Genomic DNA, 24,244 nt, shown 5'->3' on the forward strand with positions numbered 1-24,244 from the left:
AGAACTTTCATCAACGTAAAACGCTGCTGACCCACTGGGGTGGGGATAAGTCACAATGGATAAGCACCATTAGTTGGAGCTTGAGGCTTCTACTTGTGCCTATACAAGTCTAGAGAGCTGTCAGCCAGCCAGTCAGTCAGTACCACCCATGCTGGCCCAAAGAATGCAGAGCCACAGTCACATTCGACAACATCCTCCGGTCCCCTGGGGGCTTCGACAGTCACAACCACAGACCAGAGCTAAATAACACCATTCTCCGAAGGAGAGAGAGAGAGCGAGAGGGAGGGAGGGAAAGAGAAAGTCAGAGGGAGGGAGATGGAAAGAAGAAAAGAGGATGGGAGGACAGAAATAAAGAAAGAGTGAAAATGGGGGGGAGGGAGTCAGAGAAGTGAAGATGCAGTGATAAGAGAGGAGGGAGAAAGGAGGGAAGGTAGGAGTTGGGCCATCAACTTCTTTCACACCAGTTGGAAGTCACACCTGCTCTGTTATGGAACCACGTCACTCAACATAGTGTGAACTGAAAGTAAAGTCTGCTGATCAGTTTGTAGGCATGGTTTTCCAGGATTTCAATGCACATAACCAAATATTTTGGGTTCACACCTACAGATTTTCAGAGAGATAGCTCACTTTTGGGGTATCTATTTCTCTCATAAGCCTAGGTGAGAAGACACACCCCTGTCCAGCCAGACTGGTGTATGATGAGGATCAGGTCATACAGTTTGCAGAGCTGCTGTGTGTGGAAGGTCCTCTGTGCAGACTGGAAGATACAGTCCAGCACTAAAGTATGCAAAGCAGGCAGCCATTTAGGTGTGTGTGTGTGTGTGTGTGCGTGCATGTGTGTTCTGTTGTTAATCAAGGTTCTGTGGACCACCTGATGTGTTCTCTGCTCCTTCAGGGTCTTCCTGTGTTCATCTCATCACACGATACTGCTCCTTCAGGGTCTGCCTGTGTTCATCTCATCACACGATACTGCTCCTTCAGGGTATTCGTGTGTTCATCTCATCACACGATACTGCTCCTTCAGGGTCCTCCTGTGTTCATCTCATCACATGATACTGCTCCTTCAGGGTCCTCCTGTGTTCATCTCATCACACGATACTGCTCCTTCAGGGTCTGCCTGTGTTCATCTCATCACATGATACTGCTCCTTCAGGGTCCTCGTGTGTTCATCTCATCACACGATACTGCTCCTTCAGGGTCTGCCTGTGTTCATCTCATCACACGATACTGCTCCTTCAGGGTCCTCGTGTGTTCATCTCATCACACGATGCTGCTCCTTCAGGGCCTGCCTGTGTTCATCTCATCACACGATACTGCTCCTTCAGGGTCTTCCTGTGTTCATCTCATCACACGATACTGCTCCTTCAGGGTCCTGCGTGTGTTCATCTCATCACACGATACTGCTCCTTCAGGGTCTTCCTGTGTTCATCTCATCACACGATACTGCTCCTTCAGGGTCCTCGTGTGTTCATCTCATCACACGATGCTGCTCCTTCAGGGTCTGCCTGTGTTCATCTCATCACACGACACTGCTCCTTCAGGGTCCTCGTGTGTTCATCTCATCACACGATACTGCTCCTTCAGGGTCCTCGTGTGTTCATCTCATCACACGATGCTGCTCCTTCAGGGTCTGCCTGTGTTCATCTCATCACACGATGCTGCTCCTTCAGGGTCTTCCTGTGTTCATCTCATCACATGATACTGCTCCTTCAGGGTCCTCGTGTGTTCATCTCATCACACGATACTGCTCCTTCAGGGTCTGCCTGTGTTCATCTCATCACACGATACTGCTCCTTCAGGGTCCTCGTGTGTTCATCTCATCACACGATACTTCTCCTTCAGGGTCCTCGTGTGTTCATCTCATCACACGATACTGCTCCTTCAGGGTCTGCCTGTGTTCATCTCATCACACGATACTGCTCCTTCAGGGTCTTCCTGTGTTCATCTCATCACACGATACTGCTCCTTCAGGGCCTGCCTGTGTTCATCTCATCACACGATACTGCTCCTTCAGGGTCTTCCTGTGTTCATCTCATCACACGATGCTGCTCCTTCAGGGTCTGCCTGTGTTCATCTCATGATACTGCTCCTTCAGGGTCTGCCTGTGTTCATCTCATGATACTGCTCCTTCAGGGTCTTCCTGTGTTCATCTCATCACACGATACTGCTCCTTCAGGGTCCTCGTGTGTTCATCTCATCACACGATACTGCTCCTTCAGGGTCTGCCTGCGTTCATCTCATCACATGATACTGCTCCTTCAGGGTCTGCCTGTGTTCATCTCATCACATGATACTGCTCCTTCAGGGTCTGCCTGTGTTCATCTCATCACATGATACTGCTCCTTCAGGGTCCTCGTGTGTTCATCTCATCACACGATACTGCTCCTTCAGGGTCTTCCTGTGTTCATCTCATCACACGATACTGCTCCTTCAGGGTCTGCCTGTGTTCATCTCATCACATGATACTGCTCCTTCAGGGTCTGCCTGTGTTCATCTCATCACATGATACTGCTCCTTCAGGGTCCTCCTGTGTTCATCTCATCACACGATGCTGCTCCTTCAGGGTCTGCCTGTGTTCATCTCATCACATGATACTGCTCCTTCAGGGTCCTCGTGTGTTCATCTCATCACACGATACTGCTCCTCCAGGGTCTGCCTGTGTTCATCTCATCACATGATACTGCTCCTTCAGGGTCCTCGTGTGTTCATCTCATCACACGATACTGCTCCTTCAGGGTCTTCCTGTGTTCATCTCATCACATGATACTGCTCCTTCAGGGTCCTCGTGTGTTCATCTCATCACACGATACTGCTCCTTCAGGGTCTTCCTGTGTTCATCTCATCACACGATACTGCTCCTTCAGGGTCTTCCTGTGTTCATCTCATCACATGATACTGCTCCTTCAGGGTCCTCGTGTGTTCATCTCATCACACGATACTGCTCCTTCAGGGTCTGCCTGCGTTCATCTCATCACATGATACTGCTCCTTTAGGGTCTGCCTGTGTTCATCTCATCACATGATACTGCTCCTTCAGGGTCCTCGTGTGTTCATCTCATCACATGATACTGCTCCTTCAGGGTCTGCCTGTGTTCATCTCATCACATGATACTGCTCCTTCAGGGTCCTCGTGTGTTCATCTCATCACATGATACTGCTCCTTCAGGGTCTGCCTGTGTTCATCTCATCACATGATACTGCTCCTTCAGGGTCCTCGTGTGTTCATCTCATCACATGATACTGCTCCTTCAGGGTCTGCCTGTGTTCATCTCATCACACGATGCTGCTCCTTCAGGGTCTGCCTGTGTTAATCTCATCACATGATACTGCTCCTTCAGGGTCCTCGTGTGTTCATCTCATCACACGATGCTGCTCCTTCAGGGTCTGCCTGTGTTCATCTCATCACATGATACTGCTCCTTTGGGGTCTGCCTGTGTTCATCTCATCACATGATACTGCTCCTTCAGGGTCCTCGTGTGTTCATCTCATCACATGATACTGCTCCTTCAGGGTCTGCCTGTGTTCATCTCATCACACGATACTGCTCCTTCAGGGTCCTCGTGTGTTCATCTCATCACATGATACTGCTCCTTCAGGGTCTTCCTGTGTTCATCTCATCACATGATACTGCTCCTTCAGGGTCTGCCTGTGTTCATCTCATCACATGATACTGCTCCTTCGGGGTCTGCCTGTGTTCATCTCATCACATGATACTGCTCCTTCAGGGTCTTCGTGTGTTCATCTCATCACACGATACTGCTCCTTCAGGGTCTGCCTGTGTTCATCTCATCACACGATACTGCTCCTTCAGGGTCCTCGTGTGTTCATCTCATCACACGATACTGCTCCTTCAGGGTCTTCCTGTGTTCATCTCATCACACGATACTGCTCCTTCAGGGTCCTCGTGTGTTCATCTCATCACACGATACTGCTCCTTCAGGGTCTTCCTGTGTTCATCTCATCACACGATACTGCTCCTTCAGGGTCTTCCTGTGTTCATCTCATCACACGATACTGCTCCTTCAGGGTCTGCCTGCGTTCATCTCATCACACGATACTGCTCCTTCAGGGTCTGCCTGTGTTCATCTCATCACACGATACTGCTCCTTCAGGGTCTGCCTGTGTTCGTCTCATCACATGATAGGATGGGCTGAGAGAGAGAGAGAGAAAAAGAGAGAGAGGGCTCTTTGTGTTAGGATAAGGTTTAGTAACCCCACTCAGCAGCACACACTCACCAACATATACACAATCACCAACACATACACACACTTGGAAAATAGAAATCAAGCAAGAATGAAGAATATCATGAGATTCAAACGGTCACTGGTTACCGCTGTATTTGTCAGTGTTATCTTGACACCAAGTGGTCAGAGAAAATACTGCAACTGTTGCAAAAACCACTGTGAAAAGATGTTCTCACCTGCATTCTGTTTCAGGTACAATCATACCACCTGAGCAGTGGGGTACAACATACTCCACTGACCCATATTCCTTCATATGATATTAACAGGAAATGGGGGAGATTTCATGACAATGGAGTGACCTCTCATAGGCTGCATTAACACAGGCAGTCCAATAATTATATTTGTTTCACTATTTGATCTTTTGACCAATCAGTTCAAATCTGAAACAGACCTGATGAGAAGATCTGATGTGATTGGTCAAAAGACCAATAAGAGCAGGGAAAAAAATCAGAATTCGGCTGCCATAGTATCCTGATTCTGCAACTCAAACCTTTTTCAGTTGGGGCAAGCTTTAGGAATGTTCAGACAGTCTCTGGTATGTACAGTGGTTTATTGGTAAATGGTACACTGTACACTGTAGCCTAGTTTTCTGTCATTATTTGTGTATGAATAGTGTGTATAATAGTCTTTATGTTTGAGCCCTGCATGCAAACCCATTGATTGTCTTGATTAGAGCACTTCTTCCATCACTCAGACATCACACTAACTGTTGGCTACACACATTGCTTTTGATGTGACAGAATGTGTTCAGTACTTGTTGGGTTCCTTGGCCACCACCACAGAGACACAAAGCCAGCCATCCTCATCAGTGCCCCATTACAGAGAGAACTAGAGGAGGAAATCAGGTGTTGCAGCAGTTTCTCCTCTCTCCCACCATCTCTCGCTGTCTCACACGCAAGCACACACACACACACACACAGCGGAGATGAAGACAAAAAGGGAGAGATTATTTAAAAACGTAATCAATGGGCCTTTTGTTTCCATTCTGCTTCTGTCAGATGGTTATTCATGAGAACTGAACGGTGGTTGGTTGCAGTGCAACTCTAGAAATGTAATTTATAGATTTGTCACGGACATTATAATCAGATTAGGCACACTATATACTGAGAATAAATCCTCCATTCTGTAGAATGCCAGCATCTGAATGGGGCCGTTTCTTTTATCATTTGTAAGTTGTACGTTTATTTGCCACGTGCTCAGGTGTAAAACAGTACAGTGGAATTCTTACCTTGAGAGGTCTTTCCAACAATGCAATGATAAGAATAATAATACTATAGATAATAATAATAATACTATAGATAATAATAATAATAATAATATTATAGATAATAATAATAACTATAGATTATAATAATACTATAGATAATAATAGTAATAATACTATGGATAATAATAATACTAACACTATAGATAATAATATAATAATAATAATAATACTATAGATTGTCACGTCCTGACCAGTAAAAGAGGTTGTTTGTTATTGTAGTTTGGGCAGGGCGTGGCAGGGGGTGTTTGTTTAGAGTGTTTCGGGGTTTGTTGGGCTATGTTCTCGTTAGTCTATTTCTATGTTAGTTCTTGTCACGTCCTGACCAGCAGAGGGCGTATTGCTTAGTCTTGGTCAGGATGTGGCAGGTGGTTTGTGTTTGTTAAATGTTGTGTTGCTGATTGGGACTTCCAATTGAAGGCAGGTGTGTATAGTTGCCTTTGATTGGAAGTCCTATATAGGTGTGTGTGTTTTTCTTTGGGGTTGTGGGGAATTGATTTTGCACTGCGTTTTGTATAGCCTGCAAGACTGTCCATGTCGTGAGTACTGGCTAGTGTTGTTTTTCAAGTGGATGCCTTACATGTTTTGTCAGTAATAAACATGAGTGTCCACAATCCTGCTGCGCCTTGGTCCTTCTCTCTCCCATGCGACATATTCGCCGAAGAGTACGACATTTTCTGTGACAGTTCTAGTATGTCTATTTCTATGTGGTGTTTATTGGGTTGACCTTCAATTAGAAGCAGCTGCTCCTCGTTGCTATTTAAGAGGGGTGTTTTTCTATGGGATTTGTGGGTAGTTGTTTCCTGTTTTGTGTTTGTGCACCTGACTGGACTGTTTAGTGTCGTTTGTTGTTTTTGTATACGTGTTTCTTTTGTTTTCCTTCTTTAATAAAATAAGATGAGTTTACACGTTCCCGCTGTGTTTTGGTCCAATCCCTACGACACCCGTGACAATAGATAATAATAATAATACTATAGCTAATAATAATAATAACACTGTCACGTCCTGACCAGTAAAAGGGGTTGTTTGTTATTATAGTTTGGTCAGGGCGTGGCAGGGAGTGTTTGTTTAGGGTGTTTCGGTTTATGTTCTTTCTATTTGTTCTATTTCTATGCGTAGTTTATTGGGTTGACCTTCAATTGGAGGCAGCTGTTCCTCGTTGCCTCTAATTGAAGGTCCTATTTAATAGAGGTTTTTGTCATGGGATTTGTGGGTAGTTGTTTCTCTGTATAGTAATTTCGTCCCTACGAGACTGGTTTTTCGTCGTTGTTTTGTTTAAGTGTTTTGTATCACATTTCTTTATAAATAAAGAAGATGAGCACTTACATTCCCCCTGCGTTTTGGTCCACTCCATACGACGAACGTGACAAATACTATAGATAATAATAATATAGATTATTATAATAATATAGATTATTATAATAATACTAATAATAATATTATAGATAATAATAATAATAATAATAATATATATAATACTATGGATAATTATACTATAGATAAAAATACTATATATAATTATACTATAGATAATTCTATAGATAATAATAAAGATAATAATACTACTATAGATAACAATAGAACAGAATAACATTTTTAAGTACAAATAAAAAACACACAATACCTATGATGAGAGTGAAAAAATTGAATGCAGGTATATACAGGTCAGTGCCAGTACCTTATTCCATGTACAGGGGTACTGCAATGGTTGAGGTGGGTTTATACATATAAAGTGACTGGTAATGGGATATACACTAAGTGTACAAAACATTAGGAACACCATCCTAATATTGAGTTGCATCCCCCTTTGCCCTCAGAGCAGCCTCAATTCATCGAGACATGGACTCTACAAGGTGTTGAACGTGTTCTACAGGGATGCTGGCCCATGTTGACTCCAATGCTTCCCACAGTTGTGTCACGTTTGCTGGATTGTCATTCTTGATACACACGGGAAACTGTTGAGCGTGAATAACCCAGCAGCGTTGCAGTTCTTGACACACTCAAACCGGTGTGCCTGGCATCTACTACCATACCCCGTTCAAAGGCAGTTACATCTTTTGTCTTGCCCATTCACCCTGTGAATGGCACAAATACACAATCCATGTCTCAATTGTCTCAAGGCTTAAAAATCCTTCTTTAACCTGTCTCCTCCCCTTCATCTACACTGATTGAAGTGGATTTAACAGGTGACATCAATAAGGGTTCATTGCCTTCACCTGGATTCACCTGCTCAGTCTATGTCATGGAAATACATGTTTTGAACACTCAGTTTACATGTAAACAGGGCTTAAAAGTGGATGGTAGCAGAAATTTATAAATATTTAAAGTCAGTGGCGATTTTAGCAAGTAAATCTTGGAGGGGCAAACTCCCAAAAACAGTTTTAGATGCATGCCAGCAAACCCCCTACACAACACAACACTAAACAATACATTAATTTCACTATAATGGCGACAAGCGGTGCCCACAAACTGTTAGGGCCTACATAAAGCTGTTCCAACAGCAGAGATTCTTTTCAGCACCATGGAGTGAATCCTTACCACCGCTACACCTGGCTATCAGCGGAGCCTTGTCTGGCAGCTAAACAGTTCATTCAGCCTCATTTACTGCCTTTTTTAAATACATAGCTGATATGGCTGACTTGCTTAAACAAATGTAGAGTCTACTGACAATTGAGATGTACAAACTATGGCATAAGGGAACGATGAGCGGATAAGAGGCATTCCGTAATTTCGATTAAGACATTAATGAGCGAGCTAAGATGGACGTAGTAAATATAACTATGTGTTTAGCAGTTTTGAAATGCAGCAACAGAATGCAGAACATGGGCTGCTCTTACAGTATTTACCCTGTACACCAAGTCAAAACTGTAGGATAAATAAAGGGGGCATATGAGCAGACAATGAAAGCTCTTACAATATTAGATGATGAAATTTCTCAAAAACAGGTTATAAGCTACATGTGCACCACCGAGTCAGAACAGTAGCATTAGGCGAAATTAAGAGGTGAAAATAGACCAAATTATTAGGGTGAGGCACATGGGCTACTAACAGCTTACTACACAACATACACTTATGTATACTGTAACTAAGATGTAATACTATCTCACTGGCATATTGCATCATTTATGCAGCAGCATATAAGACATTTTTGGACTCACCTTGTTGTGATGTGCTCACTTGAACAGGAAGGTGGTGCGGCGGTCCTCCATGTGAAAATGTTGTAATCAAGGAAAGAGAAAAATTTACAATTCCGAGTTGGATGACCGTTCCAAACATATTTTCCCAGTCTGAGCTCGTTTATTCTCGACTTCCCAGTTGCAATGCTTGTGGTTAACCACTGTCACCGGTTTCTTTCAAACCACTCATTCTTGAATTTGCGATTTCCAACTTGTTGTGTAATGTTCATGTCCAATGGCCGATGAGCACCGATACGTTTTATCTATAATTTCTCTTCATTATTTCTCTTCATATGACAAGGATTAAAAAGGATTTGCCAGTAGATTGTCGACTTGATTCATGATGATGACTGCTAGCTAAGACTTTGAAAGGAAGATGTTGACATGATCAGTCCAATCAAAGCTACTGTACATACAGCATGATTTCATGTCATTTTATCTGTGGCCAATGACCTTGAGTCTTCTTGGAAGGGCAATACTAATGTAACTATATGGCAGGATGCAGAGGACTAGAATTTTCGATGTCTACCCTTACTAAGGACTGGTGACGTAGTTTCCCCATGAGTGACAAAACACTGAGCCATTCACGGCACAACGCTCCTATTTTCTGCCCCACCACCACAGAAAGGACTGAGCTAGGCTGAAACACCTGCATTTTGGAGCTGCCTTACTCAAGAACACAAAAAAGAGACCATGTTTGTATGCAGCTTTATTAACTCAATGATATATATATATATATATATATATATATATATTACATTGTTTGCAAACTGATATGTAACTCGTATTAATGCCAAAATAACATGCAAAACAGGCAAGCCACCCCAAAAAAATAGATATCTTTTTTTATTTTATTTTATTTATTTTTGCTCTAAATGTGGGTCTTAAAGAGCCCCACCTGCCCTGAATGATGGGTTGCCACTGCTTAAGGTAATACACTAATGGTATCGCCTGCGGGACGGGAGCATGAAGAACAGTCCGTCGGCTGGAGTCTTTGGCAATTCTTCGGTAATTTCTCAGACACCGCTTGGCATATACGTCCTGGATGGCTGGGAGCTCGCCGCCAGTGATCCACCTGCTGTCCGCACCACCCTATATAGGGACTTCCGTACCGTGCAGCTGCCATACCAGACGGGGATACAACCAGTCCGAATGCTCTCAATGGTGAAGCTGTAAAAGTTCCCGAGGACCTGAGGGGACATGCCAAATAATTTCAGCCTCCTGAGGGGGAAGAGGCACAGCTGTGCCTTCTTCACGACAGTTCTGATGTGACAAGACCATGTTAAGTCCTCAGTGATGTGGACACTGATGAACTTTAAGCTCTTGACCCTCTCCACTGCAGCCCCGTCGATGTGGATGGGGGTGTGCTCCTTTGTCTTGCTGACGTTGAAGGAGAGGTTGTTGTCCTGGCACCACACTGACAGTTCTCTGATCTCCTTCCTGTAGGCTGTCTCATCGCCGGTGGTATCAGGTTTACCAACGTTGTGTCGTCAGCAAACTTGATGATGGAGTTGGAGTCGTGGCCAGATATTGTGTATCTGTGTATGTATTTTGTCTAAATTCTTCTTTTCTTAAAAAAAATAGAGCGCTACATATTCTTGCCATATAAAACCTACCATATGTGGTATAAAACTGTTGCATGATCGGACAAACAGGGCAAGTCTTTATGGCTCATGGAAACCGGTCCTAATGGAACGTGGACAGGAAGTGACTAAACGTTGAGAGGTCAAGAGTCACAGGGTTCGTTTGTATGTCCTTAATACACAGCAGAATAATAAATGGACAAGAAATAGGGGAAGGACATAAAAAGAAAGGAAATGATGAAAGAAAGGGATAGATGTATCTAGAGAGTAAAATAGAAAAAAAGAGGGGGGAGAGGTAGAGGACAAAAAAAAGATGGAAAATGGGATGAAGAAGAGGGAAGACAAAGGATGAGTACAGGGAGAGCGGGAAAAGAGAGGGAGCCAGACAGAAGGTGGGGGTGGAAGAGTTTTGTGCATAGTGTGAAATTTGATCATGTCATGGAGACTTTACAGACAGCTGGGAAGTCCCCCCTCAGTTCTCCCTCGCTCCTTGCTACCCAGCTGGGAATCTTCCGGAGAAAAAAAAGCCTGCAGCATCGGACTGTGTCCACAGTTAACTGTTCATTTACTTAGAGTGGGAGAGTTTGTCTTAAAAAAAAAATATATATATAACCTTTATTTAACTAGGTAAGTCAGTTAAGAACAAATTCTTATTTACAATGATGGCCTACCACAAGGCAAAAGGCCTCCTGCGGGGATGGGGGCATGGGAATAAAAATAAATTAAATAAAAACATACATCACGGCAAGAGAGACAATACAACCCTACATAAAGAGAGACCTAAGACAACAACATAGCATGGCAGCAACACATGACAACACAGCATGGTAGCAACACAACATGACAACAACATGGTAGCAACATAACATGGCAGCAGCACAACATGGTAGCAGCACAAAACAGGGTACAAACATTATTGGGCACAGACAACAGCACAAAGGGCAATAAGGTAGAGACAATACATCACGCAAAGCAGCCACAAATGTCAGTAAAAGTGTCCATGATTGAGTCTTTGAATGTTTGTTGCAGCTCGTTTCAGTCGCTAGCTGCAGCAAACAGAAAAGAGGAGCGACCCAGGGATGTGTGTGCTTTGGGAACCTTTAACAGAATGTGACTGGCAGAATGGATGTTGTATATGGAGGATGAGGGCTGCAGTAGATATCTCAGATGGGGGGAGTGAGGCCTAAGAGGGTTTTAAAAATAAGCATCAACCAGTGGTTCTTGCGACGGGTATACAGAGATGACCAGTTTACAGAGGAGTATAGAGTGCAGTGATGTGTCCTATAAGGAGCATTGGTGGCAAATCCGATGGCCGAACGGTAAAGAACATCTAGCCGCTCGAGAGCACCCTTACCTGCCGATCTATAAATTACGTCTCCGTAATCTAGCATGGGTAGGATGGTCATCTGAATCAGAGTTAGTTTGGCAGCTGGGGTGAAAGAGGAGCGATTACGATAGAGAAAACCAAGTCTAGATTTAACTTCAGCCTGCAGCTTTGATATGTGCTGAGAGAAGGACAGTGTACCGCCTAGCTATACTCCCAAGTACTTGTATGAGGTGACTACCTCAAGCTCTAAACCCTCAGAGGTAATAATCACACCTGTGGGGAGAGGGGCATTCTTTGTTTTGGAATTGTTCAGAACAAGGTTAAGGGCAGAGAAAGCTTGTTGGACACTAAGAAAGCTTTGTTGTAGGGTGTTTAACACAAAATCCAGGGAGGGGCCAGCTGGGTATAAGACTGCATTTTTTTATATTTTGCCTTTATTTAACTAGGCAAGTCAGTTAAGAACAAATTCTTATTTACAATGACGGCCTACCGGGGAACAGTGGATTAACTGCCTTGTTCAGGGGCAGAATGACAGATTTTTACCTAGTCAGCTCAGAATTCTATCTAGCAACCTTTCGGTTACTGGCCCAACGCTCTAACCACTAGGCTACCTGCCGCCCCAGATGTATCATCTGTATATAAATGGATGAGAGAGCTTCCTATTGCCTGAGCTATATTGTAGATGTAAATTGAGAAGAGCGTGGGGCCTAGGATCGAGCGTTGGGGTACAAACTTGGTGACAGGCAGTGGCTGAGACAGTAGATGTTCTGACTTTATACACTGCACTCGTTGAGAGAGGTAGTTAGCAAACCAGGCCAAAGACCCCTCAGAGACACCAATACTCCTTAGCCGGTCCACAATAATGGAATGATCTACCGTATCAAAAGCCTTGGCCAAGTCAATAAAAATAGCAGAACAACATTGCTGACTTAACACAGTAATGAAAATACACACAGGACACCGTGTCTTTTTAGTCACATTTATTGATTTTAGCCAGTATGACTACCTTTACACAGACATACCACCTCTCTATAGGAAAACAAAACAACACTTTCATAGGATTAGTTCAGCAGTATTACAATAGACTAAACTCCGTTTTTTCATAATTTTCTTTTTTCACTTTTTCCAACATCTTCAAAGTTCTAGGTTTGTTTTCGATTCTGTGTAAAGGTTCCCATGACTGATGAACATGCATATGATATTAAATTGTAATGAATATGCCACTAATCATAATACACATTATTGAGAAGAATACCGAACTGCATAACAATTCAAATACATACCAACACACAGATGAAGTCGTTATTTCATATAAAGGTATCAAACTCAATATGGATCAATACTGAAACACAATATGACAATATAAAGTTTACACAGCTAGTGTATTATCACAGTGCTATTGCTTCCAGCAAACAGAAAACGTTTATTTTCCTTGTAAAACAGCATTAAAATTGCACTTTATTTTCTTCTTTTGTTTTTGCTTCCCAACCGTATTGATAACTTTTTACGCCTCAACAAACAAGCATTGGCAATAATGGCACAATTCAAGCTTGTTGATGCAAAATCTGTTTTCTGTTTCCTGAAATCACAACGCTTTAATAAGATGTAAAAAAAAAAAATATTCAAGAATAAAAAATAAAACTCAAATTGGACAAACAAAAGACAAAATGCACTCCCTGCACATTTTCCAACAATACTATTGATAGCACATTACCTTAACCAAACAAAGTTCGAGATCACCTAGATGTTTCCAATAGAACACTGATCTACCCAAAACACAGTAGTGGTGTTTGTAACATTTTGTTCAATAGGAGGCCAAAGGGATTTATTTTGGTTCCCAGTTTGATAAAAAAAATAATATAAATTCTCAATACCCCTGAATTTTCTGTTAGGATCACTGACCTGCAGAATTCAACACAATATCAATTGAATTGAGCTAATTTGAAAACTATCCTCTCACCCCTGCAAAAAGGGCTCATCTTCGCATTTATTGCAGCTCACAAAGTAGTTTTAAACCCAAACCTCCTCACCTAAAAAACTAACCAAAAATACTAGTCTACGATTCTCCCTTGAAACAATGAAAGGCACGACTGGTCAGAACGAAGAACAAAACAGACCCAAAACAAATCCTGGGCAGCACTAGGACAGAAAGCCACGGCCCCAAACGATACCTTTCTCACTGATGTACGGCTTGTCATTCTTTCTGATTCTTCATTCTTTTCAAACCTAAATGATGTACCAAGATTTGGCACGATAAACAAAGAGAGAATGAAACAATTCCAATTTGGAATTTCATCGTTGCACTTGCAGAGAATTCTGTGAGCCAGTGATCCCTTATCAGTGTGACACCCTGGTAAGAAGCTGGAAAAACCAAAATAATTTTGTCACTCCATTTCTTCCCCCAAGAACTTCTTACCATTTTTGGAATCAGAGTGTCGTCAAGTTTCTCCGCGTTATCTTTGAACTATTCCTAGGAATAATAAATACATGAAAACCCCAGAATTTGCTCACCCTGGATTTTGTTTAGAACATGGCAGCAGAACAAACATAAAATCAAACCAACAGCATAATAATAATAATATGATGAGACATAACAATACAAGGATGCTTATTCAGTTGGATAAATTCTCAGAATCTTAACAGTAGGACTCTGGTTTGCGGTGTGGTTTTAGGAGAGTAAATGGTCTCTATGGATGATACAAAGAGACAACATATAGGAGGAAATATATTCCTATTCATATATGTGTATACTTGACTAAATAACTCACAAACCATAGCACTAAACCTTTCCTAGGTTAATAATATAAAGTTATAATCCTATAATAAAAGTGCACAGGTTAAAGAAAAAAAAGATATAAAAAACAAAAAGATGAAAACTGTATGTTGATTTACATTGAGGAAAGACCGGCTCCCCTGGCTTCTCATGGGAGGGATAACTCAAACAATCACAAACTCTGATCATCATTTTACTAGGAGGGCAGAGTTCACTGTACTTGTGAGCATCGTCTTCCGGCAGCAGCACTAGGAAATGTGAAATACCTTTTCATTCCCATACATAGGACATAGAGGTTAGAGGTCATATAGGTTATAGAGGCCATATAGATCATGCTATATAGTGAGTTAAAGGGCAACTTGGAGGAATATTTCATATTCATATAAGAGATTTTGTTTGGTCGGGTTTTACAATTTTGGCCTCTAGGGCTAGCTGTTTTCAGGAACACTGAATGTGACGTCGGCAGTGTTAGAGGATCCTCATCCGGGCAGAATTAAATTACTGCAAAACGAAGACACATAGAAATCATAAACATTTGCATTATTGGTCAATTTAGACGTTAACTTGGTCAGTAATGATGCCATTCCAATCAAAAACACGAAATAAGAAAGAGTAAAAAGATTAACGCCGAAGCCCCAGTTAGTTATAGTAGCTACTACCTACAGGTAGGTGCAAACTGGGTTAGTTGTCTTGAAGCAGACTCTGTCATATCAACATCATGTCTATGTTCTAGAGGAGCTGATGTAAAAGCACTACTGCCTGAGGAAGACCAGCAAGTGCAAGAAGCCGATGACCTCACAAGTACTATGACCTTTGACATCTCCTAAACACAGACCCCCCCCCCAGAGTTTAAACCATACCCCAGAACCAGGTCAGTCATAGGAGGGCTTTTCCCAAATGGCATGCAGGTTATTGAGAACGGGCATGTTTTTTATTTGTTGCATGCAGGCTCTCAACCAATCAAAAACCTAATTAAGAGCGTGTGAGAGAACTCAACGTTGATGTGGGTAGAGCCTGCAGACAGAGGTAGGAGGAGCTTATTCTGGTGGCATTCTATTGATGACACCAGATAAACGGACATTGATTTCAAACTAGACCAAGAGAACTAGGGGGGGGGGTCTCTCTAGCCACAATCACATCCTGGATTATTAAATCTATCTATTGCTCAGTGAATCCAAAGAGCCGAAACAAGGGAAGGGGGATAGAGGGTCAACTAATTTGAATCAATGTCCACTGGTAAGATTTCACAGTTAGAGACAAAGTAGTTAAACAAAAACCTCATATAAAAACATACTTTTTTAAATCACCAACCCTGCTCTAAACCAGAGCATCTCCCTCAAATAACCCTGGAACCCATGTCTCCAAACACAGTATCAAATTCATGATCAGCATGGTTTAAACACTAGTATTACTCCTCTGTCCTCTCCCAGTCTCTACACTCAGCGCAAACTGATATAAACAAAGAGTGAATCTATCGCTGTCACTTAAGTGGAACAATAACCAAAGAGTGATTTTCACTCAGTGGAGGTGTTTGTATGACGTGAACAATAGCACAGTATCCATACTGTGTTGTGTGTCTAAAGGCCTCGTAGGGCAGCAAATACTCAACTCAAGCAGGGTTGGGGATGTCCCTCGTTCTGAGGAACCAAAGCTCTCCCTCTCTATATCAGAGAGAGGGGGCCTAGGAGGATCCTAGAAGATTCTAACCTGATTACAATCATATCATTAAGAATATATAGTTTTATATATGTTACTGGTAGAAAAAGCATAATTTGATTAATCTTCAAGGATTTCCTCGCATCAACCCTGCTTTAAGCATCATAAAGCTAACAATGTGTGGTTATGTACTACATGGATTTATCTAACACAAGCCCCACATTATTTTTTTAAAATCTGCCTGGCACAAGCTTGCAAGGTTTAAAGCTTTTTTGGGGATAATGAAGACAGTATATTGGTTTGTCCTCTTGCATACAAACAGCATCTCAGAAATGAACTACCCTCCATTTGCAATATTTTCAGAAAACAACATACACACACGGTGCCGGAGCTGAGATCACACACACTCACACAGACACACACAGACACACACACACCGACACAGACACATACTCACAGACACAGACACATACTCACAGACACAGACACACACACACACACACACACTCACACGGACACACACTCACACAGACACACGGACACACGGACACGCACACACAGACACACGCAGGGTTCAGAACACGCATACGCGTGAGGACGTTGCCTGACAATATTCAGAGTTTTTTCCCCCACAATCACCCTCTCTACTTAAAGGGAGTGTGGCGTTTCAGGGCGAGCAAGCTGCTGACAATCTAAAAGAGAGAGTGGTTGTCATGACAACCAAGCGATGAGACACAGGTTAGAGACATGAGGAGGAGGACAGGGTTTTCAGCCACATAACCACATATAGTTCATTTGAGAGCTCAAAAGGGCATCCAAAAAGAGAGGAAAATAGAGATCGAGGGAGAGGAGATAGAGGGAGAGGAGATAGAGGGAGAGATGAGCATTAGTGTGACAGACACAAAGACGGGGCTTTACATTGATAGATAGATATAGTTGATATCAAGTGTTTGGGTCGACAGGCACTTTGCCGAGGGTTGTCGGTTTTGTTTGCAGAATTATGATCCAGATGCCATTGATTTTTGTGCTCTTTTAGGATCTTTACTGATGTTACAAAAATCACCATCGATCAAAACTATATTGTATCTGTTCACAGTTATTTGATCCTTTTCTAATAGAAGTTAGAACCTGAGGCACCTATTCTGAAGTGCACTTAATTTAGGTGTAGAGATCGTTTCGTCTTGCTTTCGTTCTCTAGTAATATGGCTCTGAAAGAACACCAATATGACATATACTGGGTCACATAGAATAGCCCTCCGTTTCTTTCAGCAGATGTTAAATAACTGCTCTGGTTAAAATGTAGAGCCCTGTAGTACATAGCTTGTGCTGTGCCACACACACCTGTTTACATAGAAAAACAGTTAAAAGCTCAGTAGCATTCTCAGCTGCAATGCCATGCGATGCGATTGGCCTGAATGAATCCTGAAATTAAACACCTGTGGTCTTAGGTGCTCCTTTACCACCCACCTCCGACATCACTAATCATCAGCCAACCCGCTTTGGGAGTTTTGAAATTCAGTTAGAAAACCCAGCAAATCACACTGGACTTGCATATTGTTTTGTTTCATTCGTTTATGTAAACATTAAAGAGCGACCTGATTGGGTTGCTGGGGCTGGCTCAGTCCTGGGGGGCCAGGAGAGAGAGGAGGATGGGGGGCTTTATTGAAGGAGCACCAACGCCAACAGACGAGCAACACAAGGAGAGGATGTCAACTTCAGTCACATGACCCCTTAAAGTGACACCCTCTTCCCAAGTCCCCACCACCTAAGTGCATTACAGTTACAATGCAACACACTCAGGGGGTTCAGAACACACTAAGCACGAATGCTGCAACCTTTTACATCATCATAAGTACAGCACCCCATAATATCCACAGAAGCCCACCGGCGGCCGGTTTTGACCCTATCCACATGCCATACATTATGTCTACAACAGTCCCAAACTTCTAGTGCACACTGTACTGTACATACACATCTGCATTCCCCTAAGCGTTTACACTAGCAGATGTGAGCGGCCATAGGCATACTTATGTACTGTAGGTTAGACACACACCAGGCCCTATGAGGCTACAGGCTGGGCAGGCAGGGAGCTAAGCGAGCAAAGTGGGGCTCTTTAACATTAATGCAGGGGAGAGCCTCCGGCTCCTCCCCTCTGTACACAGCAATCCCGTGCTGACAACGCAGCCGCTTCAGTCGCAGTAGATCTTGTACTTCTCGCTGCAGAAGACCACAGGGCCTCCACGGATGCAGTTGGGCATGGTGTTGGGCTCGTTGGGGCGGCCGATCCCGGCACAGGTGAGGCCGTGACTTATGCGGGGGTTGTTGGCAGCGTTGGTCTGCCCATTAGTGGTTCTGCCGTTAGTGGTTTTGGCTCTTGGTTTGCCTCCGCGGCGGGTCTGCTCGGTGTCAAACTCCAGGTCCTCCAGGCGCTGGGTCAGGGCCAGCTTCTGCTGGATGGCCATGCGGAGCAGGGAGTTCAGGGTCTTCTTCTCATCCTCCGCTGCAGACAGCTGTCTCTGCATCTCATCCAGCTGAGTCACATACTCATCACAGCTACAGGAGAGAAGGAGGGATAGAGAGTGAGAAAGGGATAGGGAGAGATACAGAGAAGGAGAGAGAGGATATAGAGTGAACCATACAGTCATACAGTCATATAGTCCATTCAGACTATTCATATTGTCTGTGGCCATTTCTGAAAGATTTCACTGCCCTTTGAGCCCTCTGAATACCAATGCAAGAAACACGTATTGACCTAAATTCGCCTTGACCTTTGACCTACATCCCCAGTGCCTGTCTTCACCACCAGATAGAGCCCTTAAGGTGTCTACCAGAGCCTTGAAGTCTACGGCACTGTCATTTCACCAGACTCTCTCTCCAAGCACCTAAACTGTCGTCATCCTGTAAGAACAACAGGATCTCCTTTCACCCCCACAAGACTCACTCAAGACCTCATCTAAGTGTTGCACTGAGACAAAGGAGAATGTATAGATGTATTTACTATTCACAGCCCCTCCCCCCTCCACCAAACGGTACACTGTTCATCTCAAGGCCCAGCTACACATGACTCACTTTGTGCAGCTAATATCCAAACACAGTATGGTAATATATGCAGAGTTTATTAGCCTAACATACAGCCCATTTGAATGTGTCCCAGGTTTTCATGTGGTCTCTGCTGATGAGGACTAAAAACTCTATGGTTGTGATTAACATTCATTCTGAATGCAGCAGAATGAACGTCAGTTCGTCTGTCTGCATGAGAATATGAGGAGTCTGAGCACGGAGTGAGTTAATAATAGATCACGCACAAAGGAGGAAATGTCCCTCCTGCATCACCTAAGGAGTGGGCTAAGGGAGAGAGAGAAGAAGAAGGGAGAGGGAGAAAATGAGAGAGGTGCAAGACTGGAAGAGATACAGTTGAAGTCGGAAGTTTACATACACTTAGGTTGGAGTCATTAAAACTCATTTTTCAACCACTCCACAAATTTCTTGTTAACAAACTATAGTTTTGGCAAGTCAGTTAGGACATCTACTTTGTGCATGACAAGTAATTTTTCAACAATTGTTTACAGACAGATTATTTCACTTATAATTCACTGTATCACAAATCCAGTGGGTCAGAAGTTTACATACACTAAGTTGACTGTGCCTTTAAACAGCTTGGAAAATTCCAGAAAATGATGTCATGGCTTTAGAAGCTTCTGATTTACATCATTTGAGTCAATTGGAGGTGTACTTGTGGATGTATTTCAAGGCCTACCTTAAAACTCAGTGCCTCTTTGCTGGACATCATGGGAAAATCAAAAGAAATCAGCCAAGACCTCAGAAAAACAATTGTAGACCTCCACAAGTCTGGTTCATCCTTGGGAGCAATTTCCAAACACCTGAAGGTACCACGTTCATCTGTACAAACAATAGTACGCAAGAATAAACACCATGGGACCACGCAGCCGTCATACCGCTCAGGAAGGAGACGCGTTCTGTCTCCTAAAGATGAACGTACTTTGGTGCGAAAAGTGCAAATCAATCCCAGAACAACAGCAAAGGACCTTGTGAAGATGCTGGAGGAAACAGGTACAAAAGTATCTATAGCCACAGTAAAACGAGACCTATATCGACATAACCTGAAAGACCACTCAGCAAGGAAGAAGCCACTGCTCCAAAACCGCCATAAAAATGCCAGACTACAGTTTGCAACTGCACATGAGGACAAAGATCATACTTATTGTAGAAATGTCCTCTGGTCTGATGAAACAAAAGTAGAACTGTTTGGCCATAATGACCATCATTATGTTTGGAGGAAAAAGGGGGACGCTTGCAAGCCGAAGAACACCATCCCAACAATAAAGCACAGGGGTGGCAGCATCATGTTGTGGGGGTGCTTTGCTGCAGGAGGGACTGGTGCACTTCACAAAATAGATGGCATCATGAGGTGGGAAAATGATGTGGATATATTGAAGCAACATCTCAAGACATCAGTCAGGAAGTTAAAGCTTGGTCGCAAATGGGTCTTCCAAATGGACAATGACCCCAAGCATACTTCCAAAGTTGTGGAAAAATGGCTTAAGGACAACAAAGTCAAGGTATTGGAGTGGCCATCACAAAGCCATGACCGCAATCCCATAGAAAATTTGTGGGCAGAAGTGAAAATGTGTGTGCGAGCAAGGAGGCCTACAAACCTAACTCAGTTATACCAGCTCTGTTAGGAGGAATGGGCCAAAATTCACCCAACTTATTGTTGGAAGCTTGTAGAAGGCTACCCGAAACATTTGACCCAAGTTAAACAATTTAAAGGCAATGCTACCAAATACTAATTGAGTGTATGTAAACTTCTGACCCACTGGAAATGTGATGAAAGAAATAAAAGCTGAAATAAATAATTCTCTCTACTATTATTCTGTCATTTCACATTCTTAAAATAAAGTGGTGATCCTAACTGACCTAAAACAGGACATTTTTACTAGGATTAAATGTCAGGAATTGTGAAAAACTGAGTTTAAATGTATTTGGCTAAGGTGTATGTAACTTTCCAACTTCAACTGTACTTCTGAGCTCACAGACCTATATTTACTGTCCTCTCGCCATCTCTGATGCTTCTTTTATATTAATCCGTCTTCACCTTTTCTCTAGCATCACTGTAATAGAACATGCAATCTCTCACATTAGTGGGAAATAGCCCAAGATATGAACTACTCTTCTTTTGCCTTTCTCTCCCTCGCCCTTTCGATCTCTTCTTTAGTCTCACTGTGCTGTGATGCTAATTCTACCCTTTCTATACCGTTGTGATCTGGTGTGTGTGGATGTGAGTGTGTTAGAGCCAGGCAGGTGTGAAAAACTAGGTCATGCTGCCCAGAATGTAGAGGCAGGGGTTCATATCACTGTCTCTAATCTGCTCAACCCCTCCTCTCTCATTATTAATCATTATGCCATTTTCTCTTTTACCCTCTCTTTCCTTTCCCTGCATCCTCATATTACATCTCTCCATCATCTCTCTGTCATCCCCCCTCTCTCCCTCCTTCATTTATCATCCTTCCTTCATCCTTTCTCTTATTTCCTCTTCTCTCCCTCCCCCTGCCTTTCTCTAGCCTTCTATCAAACTCCTCTATTCTCGCTACCTGCTGTCACTTTTTTCTCTCCCTTTTCTCTCTCTCTCCCTCAGTCCCATTTCAATGCTGCTGACACAGCTATCTGAGATGACATTGACATTCCCCAGCAATGATGTTAGCCACACCTCTGCAGAGATATCTGCGTCCTACCTTCCACCCCAGCTGTCCTTTAGCCTAACTCACATTGGCACCAAAGAAATGGCATCTCAAAGCACTCCCTCAATCCTGCCCGCAGGTCTCCACACATCCTGCAATTAGAACACTCCCTGGCACTGAATTCTATCAAAGGAATTCCAGGTTACTCTGATTCTAAACTGTGCGACAAAAAACACTGTTTGATCTGCTGGATTGGAATGTTTTCCTCTACAATTCCAGGTGTCAATAACAATCTATAAAACGTCAACACGACAACCATGTTCCTGAGGTCTGTTGTGGTTCTTACCATTGCCCCAGTCGATGCCTGAAAGCCTCTTCTTAATGTTCACATAAGACCTCATTTAGTTATTGAGTCTCTCACTAGTGGCCCGTTGAGGTGTTGTGTTATTGCACATGGGCACTCCTCTCTTCCCCCATATACACAAACACAGCCCCCCCTTGTGGGCTTGCAGTCTGATTCCCAGTGGGACACACACCCAGACAATAGGGATCAGTGCAGTTTAATTTGACCCAGTGTGAGATGGTGAATGGGGGTGGGGGGCTCCCAGGAGACACAGTGCCCTTTAACATGGACTAGCCATGCTGGGGGGAGGGTGTAAGAGGGTGTGGGTTTTCCCGGGAAAAAATACAGGGTTCCATTCTGGGGATGAGGAATTACAATGGGGCCCTTCTTGGCCTGATAGAGAGGGGTGGTGGGCCACAATGGCCCTGGGTGTCTGGGGGGCGGCTGGCCCTTTGTAGAACAACAGTCTCCACATTCAGAGTAGTGAGGAACAGAGACTCCACATCTCAGATGATCTATAGTAGCCAGGGGTAACGAAACACACACACAGGCTCACTGCACACACACACATGCGCAAAGAGCATACACATGTGCACGGAATTCACTCATATCCACACCCAAACACATGCGCTGAATGAAATTTGACGAGGCATTCATAGGGAGGGTATGGACTACACAGACAGGCGCACACGCCCTAAACATACTGACAAATGCGGTGCAGGCACACAGCACTACAGCCCATTTGTTTGTCAAATGGACTATGTACTCAGACCCACACACACTGTTCTCTGGCTATGTGGGAACAGCACTGGTCATGGTGGAGGAGGATGAGAGAGAGGACTAAGGAGGGAGAAGGGGGGAGAGAAAGAAGGAATAACATAACCAATAATGAAATTAAGAACAAAATGGAAATCAGAAGAAGACAAAGATATACTGAACAAAAAATATAAACGCAACATGCAACAATTCTTTTTTTCCCCCCTGAATTACAGATCATATAAGGAAATCAGTCAATTGAAATAAAATAATTAGGCCCTAATCTATGGATTTTGGGGGGGCAGGGGCGCAACCATGGGTGGGCCTGGGAGGGCATAGGCCCACCCACTTGGGAGCCAGGTCCCACAAATGGGGAGATAGGCCCAGCCAATCAGAATGAGTTTTTCCCCACAAAAGGGCTTTATTACAGACAGAAATACTCCTGAGTTTCATCAGCTGTCCGGGTGGCTGGTCTCAGACAATCCTGCAGGTGAAGAAGCTGGATGTGGAGGACTTGGGCTGGCGTAGTTACACGTGGTCTGCGGTTGTGAACCAGGTTGGATGTACTCCCAAATTCTCAAAAATGACATTGGAGGCAGCTTATTGTAGAGAAATTAACATTAAATCCTCCGGCAACAGCTCTAGTGGACATTCCTGCCAATTGTGCACTCCCTCAAAACTAGATACATATGTGGCATTGTAAATCTGCACATTTTAGAGTGGCCTTTTATTGTCACCAGTACAAGGTGCAGCTGTGTAATAATCATGCTGTTTAATCAGCTTCTTAATATGACACACCTGTCAGGTGGATGTATTATCTTGGCAAAGGAGAAAGGCTCACTAACAGGGATGTAAACAAATTTGTGCACAACATTTCAGAGAAATGTGCTTTTTGTATGTAAGGAAAATATTGGGGATCTTTAATTTCAGGTCATGAAACATGGGACCAACACTTTACATGTAGCTAATTAAAATGCCTTTATTTGTATGGCATGTTCAGTGGAAACAAAGATCAAAAATTCTGACACGTTTCGGCGACGCGTTTCGGCTGCATGGCCTTCGTCAGGACGTACCCCCTTATGAAGGCCATGCAGTAAAACATGCCATACAAATAAAGGCATTTTAATTCATTATATGAAGAGTGCCTTGGTCCTCCTTTTTTTGATGATCAATTTGTCCTTTTAACCAAAGAGCACCTTCTGTCCACCAAAACCTACTATTGTGTACCTTAGTACCTTCTGTCTACTAAAACCTACTATTGTGTACCTTAGTACCTTCTGTCTACCAAAACCTACTATTGTGTACCTTAGCACCTTCTGTCTACCAAAACCTACTATTGTGTACCTTAGCACCTTCTGTCTACCAAAACCTACTATTGTGTACCTCAGCACCTCCTGTCTACCAAAACCTACTATTGTGTACCT

General features: G+C 43.2%; 1 protein-coding gene across 1 annotated transcript in view; it reads right to left on the reverse strand.

The window, feature by feature from the left end:
- Window positions 1–12,558: 12,558 nt before the first annotated feature.
- LOC106566609 (protein bicaudal D homolog 2) overlaps window positions 12,559–24,244 on the reverse strand; it is an 84,346-nt gene continuing 72,660 nt past the window's right edge. The window contains exon 10 of the mRNA XM_014134787.2: window positions 12,559–18,575. Coding sequence (XP_013990262.1) covers window positions 18,212–18,575 — 364 coding nt within the window. The 3' untranslated portion in view covers window positions 12,559–18,211. The remainder of the gene's footprint in view (window positions 18,576–24,244) is intronic.

This window comes from Salmo salar, chromosome ssa13, assembly GCF_905237065.1.
Source record: "Salmo salar chromosome ssa13, Ssal_v3.1, whole genome shotgun sequence".
Taxonomy (NCBI): domain Eukaryota; kingdom Metazoa; phylum Chordata; class Actinopteri; order Salmoniformes; family Salmonidae; genus Salmo; species Salmo salar.